Source organism: Sceloporus undulatus, chromosome 9, assembly GCF_019175285.1.
Source record: "Sceloporus undulatus isolate JIND9_A2432 ecotype Alabama chromosome 9, SceUnd_v1.1, whole genome shotgun sequence".
NCBI lineage: Eukaryota > Metazoa > Chordata > Lepidosauria > Squamata > Phrynosomatidae > Sceloporus > Sceloporus undulatus.
This window is the reverse complement of record NC_056530.1, coordinates 17,622,990-17,638,229: the sequence shown is the minus strand read 5'-3', so window position 1 is coordinate 17,638,229 and position 15,240 is coordinate 17,622,990. Positions and strand designations below refer to the sequence as shown.

The 15,240-nt window shown below is 42.7% G+C and overlaps 1 protein-coding gene across 5 annotated transcripts in view; it reads right to left on the bottom strand.

The window, feature by feature from the left end:
• Nucleotides 1-2,933: 2,933 nt before the first annotated feature.
• The window catches only part of LSR (lipolysis stimulated lipoprotein receptor), a 23,758-nt gene continuing 11,451 nt past the window's right edge, over nucleotides 2,934-15,240 (bottom strand). For 2 of the 5 annotated variants that reach the window (XM_042440020.1, XM_042440022.1), the window contains exons 4-10: nucleotides 10,598-10,654; nucleotides 7,676-7,822; nucleotides 7,305-7,475; nucleotides 6,443-6,493; nucleotides 5,138-5,269; nucleotides 4,326-4,951; nucleotides 2,934-3,672 (exon numbers count right to left, since the gene is read on the bottom strand). In XM_042440020.1, the coding sequence (XP_042295954.1) occupies nucleotides 3,637-3,672; nucleotides 4,326-4,951; nucleotides 5,138-5,269; nucleotides 6,443-6,493; nucleotides 7,305-7,475; nucleotides 7,676-7,822; nucleotides 10,598-10,654 (1,220 nt within the window). In that variant the 3' untranslated portion in view covers nucleotides 2,934-3,636. The remainder of the gene's footprint in view (nucleotides 3,673-4,325; nucleotides 4,952-5,137; nucleotides 5,270-6,442; nucleotides 6,494-7,304; nucleotides 7,476-7,675; nucleotides 7,823-10,597; nucleotides 10,655-15,240) is intronic. The other 3 variants (XM_042440023.1, XM_042440021.1, XM_042440024.1) reach the window with 3 other exon arrangements.

The window sequence follows — 15,240 nt, the reverse complement described above, 5'->3', positions numbered from 1 at the left end:
TTGTGGGACCACCAGATGCCCCTTAATTTAACACTGGCATATTTACTTGCAAGAAGCCTTGTTTGAATTCTGACTGTAAAGCTATTTTGCCAAGCACCCTGCTTTTGCACAGTGTGCTTTGGCTTTCAACTGAATTCTTTCTACATTGTTAATATATTGTTAATACACTATGCCATATAAGCTTCTCAACATTTGCTGCTAAGGTTGTCAATTCATGTCCAGCCATAGGGGATGGATGCTCATCTCTGTTGCTAAACCGAAGAGCCAGCATCGTCAAAGACAACTCTGTGTTCATGTGGTCAGCATGACTGCATGGAACGCTGTTACTTTCCCACCAAAGTGATACCTATTTATCTACTTGCACTTTTACATGCTTTCAAACTGCTAGGTTGGCAGAAGCTGGGACTAGTGATGGGAGCTCACTCCGTCACGTGGCGCTTGGGCCTTGAACTGAACTGCCAACCTTGCAATTGTCAGTCGGTATTTCAACCACTGAGCCACCACGTCCCAATGTCCATGTAGCCTCTATATACGGTAACTCCTATATAGAGGCATCACTCTGGGACAGCATCCTGAGTCTGCACAGACACCTGCTTCTGCACAGAAAGGAACACACTTTACTTGCAAGAGACCTGTTTTACCTTGCAATATGAGTGTTTTAAAGTGCAATACTGCCCCATCCTCTCACTGCCAGTGCCAAGTAAGCATATGGAACAGATTTTCCCAAGCTGGTGCCCTCCCCAGGTATGTTTGATTATAAAACCTCAGCTAGCCTGGCCAATTACCATGCTGGCAGAAGATGTACATGGCAGAAAGTGTCTATCAACACACCTGAAAAGGGAGTGGGGTAGACCGGTGCATAGGACTGCAGCATTAGACTTGTTTGTATCTCCTGACCCTTCCTTTTCATTCAGGAACATTTGTTATCATTGGATTGAGGAGGCCTTGAATGGACTGACGTTCCTCTGTTTGCCTTTAGGGGCAGGAGCTTTTCTGGACCTTTGTCTTTCTGTTTTTTGCCGTACTGTCACGCAGCAGAACACTGGGACTATCCAGCTCTAAATTATCCTCTTGCGGCCAGCCTGTCAACTGCATACTTCAGCCATTTCAGGCTAAACACACACATAATACAATAATCCCAGCAGCGGTTTGCCATTGGGTTGCCACCTTGTGGGCAGCTTGAGAATGTTATGGCTTCTTTCATTGATTTTCCATGACACTACTGAGTTATTCAGATGGTGAGAATAATCTGGATTTAATCTTTGGCCTGTTACAGACAGCCAAAACTAAAGCTCGCTTCGAGTCACGCGTTGAGGTATGAGTGTTTTCATATGATGCCATGCGTCCTAAGAGTTCCAGAGGTCACAACCAAAAAAGCCACGCTACCAGCCCTACAGGAACGGGATGGCAGATGGCATTGTGGTGTACCAATGGGCTTTCTGGACTCTTAGGAGCATCATTGAAACACCATACCTCCACTGTGACTCGAAGCAGCTTTATTTTGGCTGTCTGTAACAGGCCTTTGTTATTCACATGCATCCCAAATGCACCTGATTCAATGGTGGGGAGGGTGCTGGCAAAACACCCATTGAAACTGGGATAGTTGGTAGGCTTTTCTCTAACTGTTAGGGAGAAGAGGGAGACATTGCCATCGCTGCCTTGAAAGGCCTGGTTGGGAAGCGTTTCTCAAAGGGGTTGCCGGCAACCTTGCATACAAGGTGCAGGGCTGGGGAGTATGTCTGAGCATCAGAACATGGAGAGATGCAAAGAGATGTAGTTCCCCTGAAAGAATAGGGTGAATAACAAACCTGGAAAGCATGGCTTATTTGCATGCTCGTGCTATAAACAACAGTAGCTGAATGACCCCTATATCTAGCCATGGACTTCCACTGGGTGACCTCAGGCAAGTCAATCTCTCTCTGCTTCAGATGAAGGCAAAGGCAAACCTCCTTCGAACAAATCTTGCCAATCAAACCCTGTGATAGGTCTGCCTTAAGGTCACTGCAATTCAGAAATGACTCAGAAGGAATATAGCAACAGCAACATTAAATGTCAAAGTTGTTCAGAGGCAGGTACCAATTCAAATCAGTTCCAAACTGATTTACATTTTTTAATGTCCTTCATATCTTTGGTTGAATTTTTTTGGAAAATTTCATTTCTTTGAAGCATTGTAGACAGACCACTGTCTCAGAATAATTCAGTGAAGTGGGAAAATATAGGATGTACTTGTAGCATAGGGATTCAGACAAAAAGATTGCCAGTTTAAATATACTGTAATGATACCTTGGAGCTGTGCTTCTGACAGCTAGTGATCAACAATTCTCAATACTACTGAAGGAAGTTTGTAAGACCAATGGTGATAATAGTTTGGAGATTGATTTGGATGTTAGTATTGAGAGAACCAGAAGGTAAGTATATACAATCCGCCCTCCATATTGGTGAACTTGCCATCCATGGATTTAACGATGTATGGACACCAAGCCCCTGTTTTTCTCAATGTGAAATGTTCACAATGTAATACTGCAACTAAACATCTACTGTATGTTTAGACTTTAACTGGTGGCAGGCTTATTTGCATAAATATGGGCATTAATGCAAGAAATGTCCAGAGCTCAGCCTTTACTGTTAAATGCTCTTGATAAAATTAAAAGCTTATAAAACATTTTTGTGCAATCCTATGATCCTCTTCCTGTCAAAGGGAAACAGGACATCTTTCCTATTAAACAGCAAAGCTATAAGAAATATAAATCCCACAGGCAGCAGGGGAAGCAGATATGAAGCAAGCCTTCAGAGAATGAGATACGGGGGCAATGAACAGGTGGTGGAAATCATACAACAACAAAAAAAGGGGTAGTATGGACTTCAATATAATAATGTTAGTACAAAGAGGCATTTTCAGCCTATCGTTTTTCAGTGTCTCAACCTAGTCAAAATTTCCAGTCTACCAATTTTATTTTATTTTCTACAAAATGGTAATCTCAAAATATTTACAGAAATTGAAACATAGCTGCTTATCACTTCAGTGTATTTACAGCACCAGTGGTTCTACACTTAAAGTGTTGTTTAAAAATCTCCCCCCCCCCCATATCTCTCACATACAAAGCCACACAACGTAAGTATCAAATAATGTAAAGCCTACACATATACATACACACACAAAAAGATTATATTGCTGAGTTGGCCCTCTTTGGAATCATCTTCAAAAATGTGGAGGGCAAAATGGTAAGTAGATACCCATGATAAGTAGTCCAGTACAATAAGATTATTATTTCTGTTCCCAGTAGTGGTGGATCACATTTCAAGTGTTCTACCAGAACACTACATTTAAAATACCTAAGCCTGAAATTTAAAAAGCATATTTAAAAAAATATAGTTCTAAGAGCTCTCCTGTAGTCCAAATTAGGTTCCCAGATTCTCAGCCTGCACATGGCAGGAGTTAAAATAAGGCTCAGAGAGGTCAGTTCTTCAGATGTTATCCAGGTGCCTTGTCCCATTGTCATCATCCATGATGCTTGAAGGAACTCTGCTTGCTCTGCCTTAGGAGTCATTATGAATAAAATGGATACCAACCAACCAAGCAGGGCTAAGACAAGGCCACTGTCATCCAACCAATGGCAAGGCAAGAAGTGGCATGTGTTAAACCACTAAACTGTCCCTGCTGACATCATGATTCTGTAGAGGGAAAAGAAAGGAAATGTTACTAGTATCATTTTGGACATTTATATCCCATTTATATATTTATAACCCCAGGCTTTTAAAACATGAAGTATGAAAACACAAATGTTATCGGCAGGAATAAGCAGCACCATGTAACAGCCAATACTTAAGATGCAAATACTATCATCCTGAAATGTTTTTAGGATCATCATGGGGAAGGCATTCTAGTATTCCCGAGGCCATTCTCAGAAAGCTTTTTCTCAACATCTCTTGAATTTTAGCCTCTCTTAAGAGACCCTACAGAAAATTTACAATAAATTCAGTGTGTTACGCAAATCTTCATAAAGGAAAGAAAGTATCAGCCTGATCTCTTTCTTTCTTAGAAGGATTTTTTTTTAATCATGAATTTGGATTTGAGGCAACCTTCTAATAAATTCCTCTTTTCTCCCCCTTCATTTTTCAACCATAATTTCAATTTTCTTAAAAGACATATAAGTTTCTACAATCACAGCACTACCTAAAGTCCTCACGTGTCCTCCACTTCTCACAAGTCATTTCTATTGAGAACAAATTTAAATTGAGCAGTGCTTAAAAGATCACATTTCATGCCAATCTACCAAGGAAGTACCATCAGGCACAAGGTGCTTCCCTCTCTGGCCCATTCTCACCTTCCGGATCTTGCGGTCATTCTTGCCACGGGAGGACACAGATTCAGTCTCTGTGTATGGAGGAGGAGGTGGTGGTGGAGGAAAGCCACTGCTGTTATCTTCTCGTTTTTTCCTGTTACCAGATCTCCCACTTGAGGCACTTGAATGATCCAGATCCTCCCGGCTGCCCATCCGCTGCTTTCTCCGCAGTGCTTCCTCCAGGAGATGGTCATCATAGTGGGAGCGCTCCAGGTCCCGCAAGTCATCCCTACTTCGGCTCCGACGTCCACCATGGCGTGCATAATCATTGTGCAAGTCTGGAGAATAGTCACGGTGATGCCACTCCTCATCTGAACCCCGGCGGCCTCGGCTCCTAGGCCGAGCCGGGTAAGGATCCCGGTCCAAATCATCAAGAGCATCCATCGAGCGGGAGCGTGGACGTCGACCATAGCCCCGCACTGGGGAGTCTTCATAGTAGTCACGTTGAGCAGGTGGTAGCAAGCGTCGGTTCTCACTGCTCCGTACGCTCTCCTCCTCCACATCGCTAATGGGAGACATGGCCTGGCCTCGCAGGCGCCCCAATCCCTGTCGCAATTCATAGCGCCGATCATCTTCATGAAGAGAGCTCAGCTCACTCATCACAGAGGCTGCAAAACAAAACCATGAGAAGGTCAATAGCTCCTGTCCCAGTAACTGAGAGCACTATTCTAAAGCAAACAGGGAGGCTACTAGAGAGGCATGGTCTCCTGATAAGCAACTGTCACAAGGGCCATGCTCATGGAGTCCACAGATTTGTTTATGCATGTAAAAGTAGAGGGACCCAGCCCAAATACCTTTCTCAAGCCTCCCATTAGGTTGGCCTGGGCGGGTGGGGTCAAAGTTGGCCAGCTCCTTCTCCATGTAGTAGAGCACTCGCATGGAGTCATCCTGTTGGTTGGCTTGAATGCGGTAACCACTGCGCACAGCTGGAGGAGAGACATCAGGAGGAGGCTTTAGGACAGAGGGCCTACTTTTCCTCTCCCAGTGATGGAACCTACTTTCCTTCAAATGTTTTGGACCAGAACTCCCATAATTCCTTAACACTGGCCAAGCTGGGAGGACTGATGGGAGTTACCATCCAAAATATGTGGGGGACCCAAAGGTCTTCATGTTATGGACAAAGCTACACCTCCTAATATAGTAAGACAAAATACTGCAAAATACCAGTTCTTCTAGCCCATGCTTGATTAAACTCAAATTCTATAGTGTTTTCCAAATCTCTGGGGCACTGAGACAGCAACCAGTACAGGGGCAAGAACTGCATTTAGGATATGCAGCTTAATAGGCAAAAAGGAAGTACAACAAAAGTATGAACCTCTCTGCCCCAGGATATTTGTCTGGTGTTATCTTCAATGTTCTTTTTCCACTTTAATCCAGACACATCCATTCTGGCAGGTGATTTTAAATCTGTCCGGTTAGTTTTATATGTCATTTTTTCTGTCATGCTGTCTACTTTAGCTTCACTGACGCCAAATAGGTCTCCTCTCTAATTCTTTGTTGTTGTTGCTTATTTTAGACCACTATACTGTATGCCTTGCATACCCACAAGGATGCAAAGGTAGAATAAAATAGATTAAAATAAATATATACTGATATGGTGAGACTACCAATGAATACCATATTCATATATTTCAGAGGAGGGAACTGGCAAAACCATCATTGAATATCCCTTGCCTAAGAAAATGCTATAAAATGCAGAGGGTCACCGTAAGTGCGCAGATAATGTGAAGGTACATCCACAGACACAATAGAGGCAGTCCATGCTCTAAATTTAGAAAGCAAATAAGCAAGCAATTCTGTTTTGATCCAGCAGAGGGAAGCAATAATCTTTAACTTTTCCCCCTTCAAAGCATCCGGTTTTTTTGGTTAAAGGTAAATGGCAGGTTCAACCAAAAGTCTGGTGATGTGATCAGTTAAGGTAATGCAATGTGATCAGCCAAAATAACTGCATGATCTGTTCACATACTTCTTCCAGTGAGCCCAAAGATGAATAATCAATATGAAAAGCTTCCTCACACCCAAGCATGTCAGATCAGCCAAAGCCATCATACAGACTGTTTACTCTATGAATTTATATATGCAATACATGTGCTTCTTACCAGCACTATCAGTATCCCTCAGTAGGGGCACCTGTGAACTGTTTCCACCAACTGCAAGACAATAAACAGGCAGCAAGGAGTTAGAGGGATGGCATTCCACTTTGTTTGGGAGACAAACAACAGTGATTACAGAGTTAAACTGGATATTTGCATTGCCAGATTTACATTGCCAGTGAGCCATTAACCTAGATAGGTGTCCTTGAGCTAGTCCATCTCCCTGAGCCTGATCTACTTCATAGGGATGTTGTGAGGATAAAGATGGTGGATGAAAAGAACTATATATATCACTTGAAGCTTAGCAGACAAAAAGGCAGCATATAACTAGTAAAAATGTTTTGCACAATCTTATACTCCTGGAACATAGAAATTCACCAGCACCTTCATGATGTACATGCAGCTCTGAAGCCCAGAGTTCTACACTGTTCACTAAGCTTGTTATAAGACAACCTTAGAGGCTAATGTATAACACAAAATGAAAAAGGTGGAGAAGGTCTTATAAGCCATTTAGTGCTCATGTTCAATGCAGGAAATCCTAAGCTAGGGCATTCACAACAGATGGCTGCACAGCCCCTATTTTAAGACATCCAATGAAAGATAATTCCTGCCCTCCTTATGCATACCTTCACTAACTGGTTTCAGTTGATCAAATGTGCTTATCACTGTGCTCAGCAAAACAGTAGCTGTTCAAAGACCTAAAGGAGAATTTGGGGGATGATTGCTCTCTTACAAGACACAGAAATGTGTCAACAAGAGCTCAAGGGAATGGATGCTTGGCTATCATAAAGTTTTTTAGAATTGTCAAATTAAACCTGTGGAGAACTAGTTCTACAACAGCCTGAACCTGGTCAGAGAAGCCACTTACCTGAGCTGGCCCTGTCATAATCCACTCCATAACCATTGTACATGGGAGACACTGGGCCCATGGGGATCATAGTGGCTGGAGGGCCTGGCTTCAACTGGTTGCTGGATGCATAGATGCTGGGTGCATAAACACTGGGGACTCCAGCAGTTGCAGCTTTTCCTGCAACATACACTTAGGGAAGAGAGAGAAAGCTGTGTTAGGTAAGAGTATATACTGATATGAGCAAGAATTCTTAACTAGATACTCAGTGTGCTCTTAGGCTAAATTTCAAAAAATCAGAATAAACTTGAACAATTATTTATGAAAACATATATGTGCAACATGTATCAATGCACTTTTTACATATGATGATCAAGACTCGTGATGCTTACATGCTTCAGGGCAGCAGCACTTCTCTGGGCAGCAGGGGCATCGGACATAGCAGCAGCATGTGTGAGGGCAGCACTGGCACCAGCAGATCCCGAAGAGCAGTAAGACCAGAAAGAACCCTAGTACCACCAAGACGACAAAAAGCCAGTCTGGGAGGAAAAAGTGGGAAGGAACAGACCCTTTGAGACAAAGACAATGACTCAAATCCCATTGAGATAAAATAGGTTTGGGCCAGCTTTGCAACTTCTACAAAGAGCCAACAAACTACAGTTAAGAGAAAGAATCCCTGTTTGTAACATCACAGGTCCTAAACCAGGGATGGGCAAATCAGGCAAGCCTGAGGGCCGTTTTTATGCCCCAGGACACTCTAGGGGCTATATAGACTCCAGAATAATAAAAAAACAACAGCAAAAAGGAAATCCAAAGCAGCTGGAAGTATACTTCTAGTTCTCAAAAATGGGTATTTCTTTTTTAAAAAATCAAACCATACAGGTACACCATGCAACCTATTTAAAAGATAAATTGTTGAACCTGGAGGCTTCCAGAAGCAACAATTCATCTCCCCTTTTGGCCAGAAAAAGCTGTCTGGCGATCCTGGGGGCGCTAAGGGCCACAAAATCATCACTAGGGCCGCATGCATCTCCAGGGCCACAGTTTGCTCACCCCTGCCCTAAACACTGTGATTAAAAGAAACCTATCTTAAGGCACTTGGACATTCTGGACAAATTGAAGATGCCAGCCTCTCCTCACCAAGCTTCTGATGGTCCAAGATCTGGTAATTTTAGTGCCAGCAAATCCTGGCATAGTATCAACAGATGCTTCCATGTCCTTGCATCCCAAAGAATACATTCTTATTGAATCCATTAATTGTCCCCATCCCTATCCACAGCATCAAGCCTGCATCTTGCATTAGTTCCTTGCACTGCACCAAGATGGCTCTGGGAAGGCAAAGTCCCTCCCAGAACTCCTGTATTAATATTAAACTAAACCTAAAGAAAACAGATCCAATAACATCAAAAATCCATCAAACAATGATACTTTGGTTGCGTCAACCAAAATGCACAATACACATGTTGCAAGCTTTTGAAGCTCCACTGGCGTCTTCCACAGACAAGGTGTTAAAAACCATACAGGATAAAAAATTGAAGATGTTAGTCATAGGCCTGCATTTTGCTGTTTTTGTTCTTGGTTCAGATGGTAAGGAGGGGTATCTCTTGCAGGCGGGCACCTCCTCCTCCTGGCCATGTGGCAACTGGGAGAGTCTCAAAGTCCAGGAAATTTAACATCCATTTGAAACACAATAAGATAATTCCTTTGCAACTGAGTATGTCTCCATCCTTTATGAGGCCACAGCCACACAGTATCCTTGACAATCTCCCAGTTGCCACATGGCCAGGAGAAAGATTGACATCTTCAATTTTGTTTCCTCCTGTGTGGTTTTTAACACAGTGCTTGATAACTATTTCTCATTACCTGCTTTTTAAATATTTGCTTGGTCCTTTTTCTTGTTTTATACCCTATATTGGATATAGCCTGTTCCAGATTGGTTCATGCTTTGCCCCATTAGCTTGTTTTTCACCCCTTTGGAGACTCAAAGAGCTTTATTGATTAATTATATTTATAATTTGTCTTTCTACTACGCTTTTACTATCATAGCAACTGTAGGAAGGCTAAGATAAAGGCCCAGGCATACTCAGCAATCTTATGGTTGAGTGGAGGACTACAATCTGGATTTCCAAGTCCCGCACTCTAACCACTACACAACATTGGCTCTTTGAACAGGAAAAAACGTCTCTAAAACAGGCCCCAACAAACCAAGCCTGGGGACCCTTGTTCTTCAAGCCATAGCATCAAGTGAGGTGATATCTGTACAGTACTTTAACTGGCACAACCTCTTTCTTTTAAACACAGAAGAAGAACATATGATGGCTGCTTACCAGTGCAGCTTTTTGAAAAACACACAAATGTGTTACAAACCCTAGTCTACTGTGGAATGTACAGTGAGCCCTTTTTTTACGCAGGGGATCCATTCCGGACCACCCCATAAAAAAACGCGTATGCTGGAGCCCCATTGAAAGTAATGGAGTTAGTGCATGGTGTGGCGGCGCCATAGGTACACGTCCCATTACTCCTAATGCAATGGTTCCCAACCTGTGGGTCGGGACCCCTTTGGGGATCAAACGACCCTTTCACAGGGGTCACCTAAGACCATCAGAAAACACGTATTTGCATACTGCAATGAAAATAATTTTATGGTTGGGGGTCACCCCAACATGAGGAACTGTATTAAAGGGTTGTGGCATTAGGAAGGTTGAGAACCACTGTCCTAATGGGATGCACTGCCCCTTGCGCCCCGCATGCGGCTTTCAGCATATACTGAAAGCCACGTATAGTGCATCCACGTATGACGTGGGTGCACTGTACATTCAGGAGGGAGCTGCACACCAATTGCAGTTTCTTAATACATGTATCTGTGTGACATACTGGCTGGCCATTTTTGTTTTTTAAGTATACATCTCCCCCCCCAAAAAAAAATATATGATGTGTTTAGGAGACTACAACTTATGTTACCAATTTAGCCAGAGGCTTTCAGCACCCTGAAGCAGACAGTTACTGCAATTAAACCCAACAGGCACAATGGACCCTTTCTTACATCTTGCAGAAGTGCTATTTGGACTGTTTGGGGGACAGATCTGGAAAGGTTAGAGTCTGTTGCAATGACAGCAAAATAACAGAAGAAGCTCTCAAGAGGGAGACAGAAAGAAAGGCATTTTGGAATCATTTCCAAGCCAAAACACTCCTACTTCTGTCCTTGAGAGATGCAAAGATAGGAAGTATTAAAGCACAAGAATAATTCCCAATGCCTCCCAGCCCACCTCCTCCCCGGAAAGAGAGAATGGAAGAAGAAGAAGCAATGCCAGTACCTTCCATATGCCCTATCTGAAAGCCTGGCAAAAGCTCTGAGACACCGGAGGATTTGCCTACAGAACAGAAAAAACACAGGGAAAAAAAGTTACTAAATACAGCTGGCTGCCCTCAAGGGCCAGGAGCAAATATCAGTGAGTGGTTTGGTTTCAGTCAACTTAGTGGCGTCCCAGTAAAGACAGAAGATGCCTCAATGAAAGCAATGCAGCAAGTGAAGATCTTGAGGTAACTAGGCAAGATGCCGTATGAAATCAGGTCCCTTCTGCTTCTGAGCAACAATGCATGCATAATCCCAGTTTCTGTGCAGTTTGGCTATGTCTTCCCCTTCTTTTATTTGCCTACCCACACAGCGTTCTAGGTTTCTTCACCTCCTTTTCTCTACTTAGCTGTTTTTTGTTGCTATTGCTTTGGCAGCATCCCAGTTCTCTTCTCCACTCACCACTTGAGGTTCGTTTTTTACCTGCTTTTTATCTGTTTTCAGTAAAGACCTAACATTTTTTATAAAAAAGATGGGGTACTAACAGAGGTACAGACAGTTATACTAGCAATACTACAGGCTAGTAACTCTTATGGAATTTTGCAAGTGTGCTTAACAAATCCCAGTATTCCTCCTTTGCATTTCTTGCTTTGGCCAAAGCCAAAAGGCAAACAGCACAATAAAGCAAGGAGGTTCAACTGATGGAAAGGATCCCTCAAAAGAAACTGAAAGACAAGGACTTTATCTCCCCATCATCACCCATATAAATAAATGTACACACACACGCAGTGAGTCTCTCTTACACTGAATATAACAGGAGTAAACAGGCACCAGATCCTGTCTGATCTTGGAAGCTAAGCAGGGCCAGTTACTGGTTAGTACTTGGATGGGAAACCATCAATATTAGGCGCGGAAGGCTTTATTTCTGAGGAGAAAATTGGCAAAACCACTTCTAAGTATTCCTTTAAATTCATTGGGCTGCCATATATCGACAGGCAACTTGAAGGCACACATACAAACATGCTTAAGATTTCAACATGACCTGAGGCCAAAATACACCGCAGAAATAATCCAATTTGACACCACTTTAACTGCCCTGGCTCAATGCTAGGAAATTCTGGGAACTGTAGTTTTGTGAGACATTTAGCTTTCTCTGTCAGAGAGTTCTGGTGTCACAACAAACCACAGTTCCCAGAATTCCCTAGCACTAAGCCAGGTCAGTTAAAGCAGTCTCAAACTGGATTAGTTCTGCAGTGTGTTTTGGCCCTCAGTCCCAATTCCGGTTTCTCAAGCTCATTAACACTGAAATCTCTTATGCATGAATTCAATATAGCATTTGCAGTCCCAGTCCAAGGCCTCTGCAAATACCTCACCCGAATTAACTGGGGGGGGGGGGAGAGATCTTGCAGCTCTACTGTTGTTGAACTACAACTCCCAGGATTCCTTGCCACTGGCTCCAGCAACACCTAGACAATTCCCATCCAACTTTAACAATGGTGACCACTTACTCAGCAACCATATGACTTAATTCCTACTCTAGCATATAGTCCTCCCAGTCTCTCACCCAGCCAGCCTTCATGTTCCGTCATAGCAGTATCCAATCACAATATTTACATGATCTCTCTCATGTTTTAAGCCTGATTCATAACATGGAGATGCAGCGTAAACTGGCTGCATACAGAACCATCAAGTTGAAAGAGAGACACAGCAGCAGCAGAAGTTCTGCTTGCAACAGTTAATCTGTGCAGAGTTGCTCACATGCACACAAGCCATAATTTCTACAAGCAAGTGTTAATCTGCCTTAACCAAAGCCAAATTAAGATGGCAGAGAAGATACAGAGATAAGGAGCAACATTTCTTCTGCCTGTGTATGCCATTGATGGGAGTGCCTCTCTCTCACTCACTCACACACGTAGGTGCACCCTATGGAGCTGAATGTTTATAAGTATATTTCCTTCCCCCTTAAGCAGCTGACATTTTTCAGAACAATTAGTCCTGGCACAGCCAGGCACATCCATTCATTGCAGTCTGTAGCACAGAGGGGGGCATCTGGTTTCTGGCAGAAGAAGGAAAGAAACAAAAAGGACAGGAACTGGCAGAAAGCAGATAAGAGTTTCACGGAGATCCTGCTATCAGGAAAGGAAACTGTTTCCTTATACTAGCCAACTTGGAACAGAGGCTCAAGAGAAGGGTACTGCATAAACAAGCTGCCCTAAGATAGCTACATGCCTGCCTTCTCTGCTCCCTCTAGTGACAGGAACTCCTAAAATCCTCCAGAGGAATGTTGATATCAACAATATATAACAGCAAGGGGAAGGAATCAGATCACAGGTATGAAGAGAAGTCAGGAAACACCAGCCAGGACCTGCAAGTCAGAAAGCACCAGCCAGTGGTTTAGGAGCCTAACCGGATCACATCAGTTGTCTACCTAGCCCAGGGGTAGGAAGTGTACAGCCTATGAGCCATATGTGGCCCACTAACAGATCCATTGCAACCCCCTTAGCCTCCTAAAAATCAGGCCTAAAATAGAGACTCATTCTTTAGAAGTCTTAATGAACCACAGTTATTCATTTTAAGGTTATTTTTTTGTCTCTGCACATTTTTGGGCCCCAAATAGCTTGGTTGCCCAACTCTGGCTCAATCCAAACTCTCCTGCTTCCAGTATCAAAGTCAGTGTGTATATCAATCACTGGTAAATGTGATTGGGATGGAGGTCACTTTTGTACTCATGTTCTGTTTGTGGGCTTTCCACAAGCAACTTGTTGGCTACGCTATGAAAAGAATTCCAGATAGGCCTTTGGTTTGATCCAATTGCTCTTAGGCTCACAAGCAAGATATGAAGCCTGTAGTACTCCACTGGATGTTGTCTTTACTATACAGATAAAATTAATGTTTCCTCTGAACGTAGAAGTTAGTTACAGCCATGAATAGACTTCTCCTCCTCCTCCATAAAGCAATTGAGTCCTTTTTTAAAAAGCCATTTCCATATTCTGTTTTTAGCTCCTCCAAATTTGTGTGCAGAAGCCTGCTTAAACCAATGACCAAAATGAAATGCACAAGCTGGATCTTCAAATGTAATAGTGACCACAATCCCTAAACCTCCATTTTCTTCAATCCCAAATGGCTGAAACTAAAAGAGACAAATTTATCCATTCCTTCCCACAACTTGTGGATTTTGGGGTATGTGTTCTATGAAAGCACATAGTGTCCTATACAAAATTCAACAAATGTCTTATATATGCAAAAAGAAAAGAAAACCTTGCAAAGTGTGCTGAGAATACTTCATGGAATCAAACCTACAGTATGGATTTAAAAGCTGGAAGGGGAAGAGTGTTGAGCAAAAAATGAAGCTGCCTCTTTCTGGGGGCTTCTGAGTTGTAGTCCAAAAGTAACTCTTCCAAGCTCTGAAGCATACAAGATTTGAGTGCCTTCTATAGTTTGGCTAATCAAGCAGGAAGGCCATCAAACTCTACAAAACAAATCTTTTGCAAGCTTACTTAAGTCACAACACACAAGAACAAGATTTTTTAAAAGCAGAACACAATTTAAAAGAGGACACAATTCTTATGATCAAGCTAGAACAAAGCATCTAACATTGTTCCTAAAAAAAATGAAACTTCATGGTATCATTCTTTTCACCCCTACTTAGAACTGGTTCTACCACTGCAATATCAACACTGTGCACATGCACTCACGCATGCGTGCACACACACATACACAGCCTGCAAAGAAAGAGTCCTGTGTACATGGCAAACAAAGCTCAAACCTGCACCTGGCTCCTGTCCAGAGAGTTTTGCTTTGTCCACCAAACAGATACATGGTGGAAGTACTCTGAATTTCTAAAACAGGAGTCCAGGAAGACACCTGGAAATGGCATATTTACATGTACCTATGGGTGAGTGGGTTTGAATAAACCCAGAGTGGGGGAAGGTGGCACAAGCCATAAAAACCTGGGCATAAAGCAATGGGTGCAGTATGGCTAGCAATCAAGAAGTAAAAATGATCTGCATGGATGCAGCTGGTACTAAATGAGCAATACAGTGCTGAGGTCTCAGCAATGATACACATGCTTATTTGGCTCTCAAGATAAATCTATCTATGCCCAGAAGAATGAGATAGTAGAGTGCTAAGGCAGGAGTGGGCAACAGATTGGCAAAGGGCTCCAACTCCTTTTCATTTAACAACAATAAAATAAAAAGTGCCCTGACCCTGTCAAATTAGATTGCTGAAACAGAGAAAAGTATGCTGAAAACTGTAGTGGATTTGCATGAGACAAGAGTGCAAGCTCAGTTCTGGTACTAAAACAAACTGAGAATGGGCTGAGAAATACCCAGTTTCTTAACTCTGTGTGCGTACACCTTACCCTGAACCATGATTTTATACTTAGTGGAATTCAGCATTCTAACAAAAAAGCAAATGCATCTAGCAAGCCTGAAGTCCCACCATCCCTGATCAGGGTAACAAAATGGACTGGACCAGTTCAGGTCGCAAGTGGGAGGAAATTACAATTCTGAATGCTCACATATTCAACACTATATTCACAAAATAAATCCTCAGTCAGGAAAATGTACAGGCCATGAAGAAAGGATCTAGCCCAGCCTCCTTCCAATTAATTCAAGAAAGTTTTGTGAGCCATTGAAAAAGCTTTCTCTCACCTGCAATATG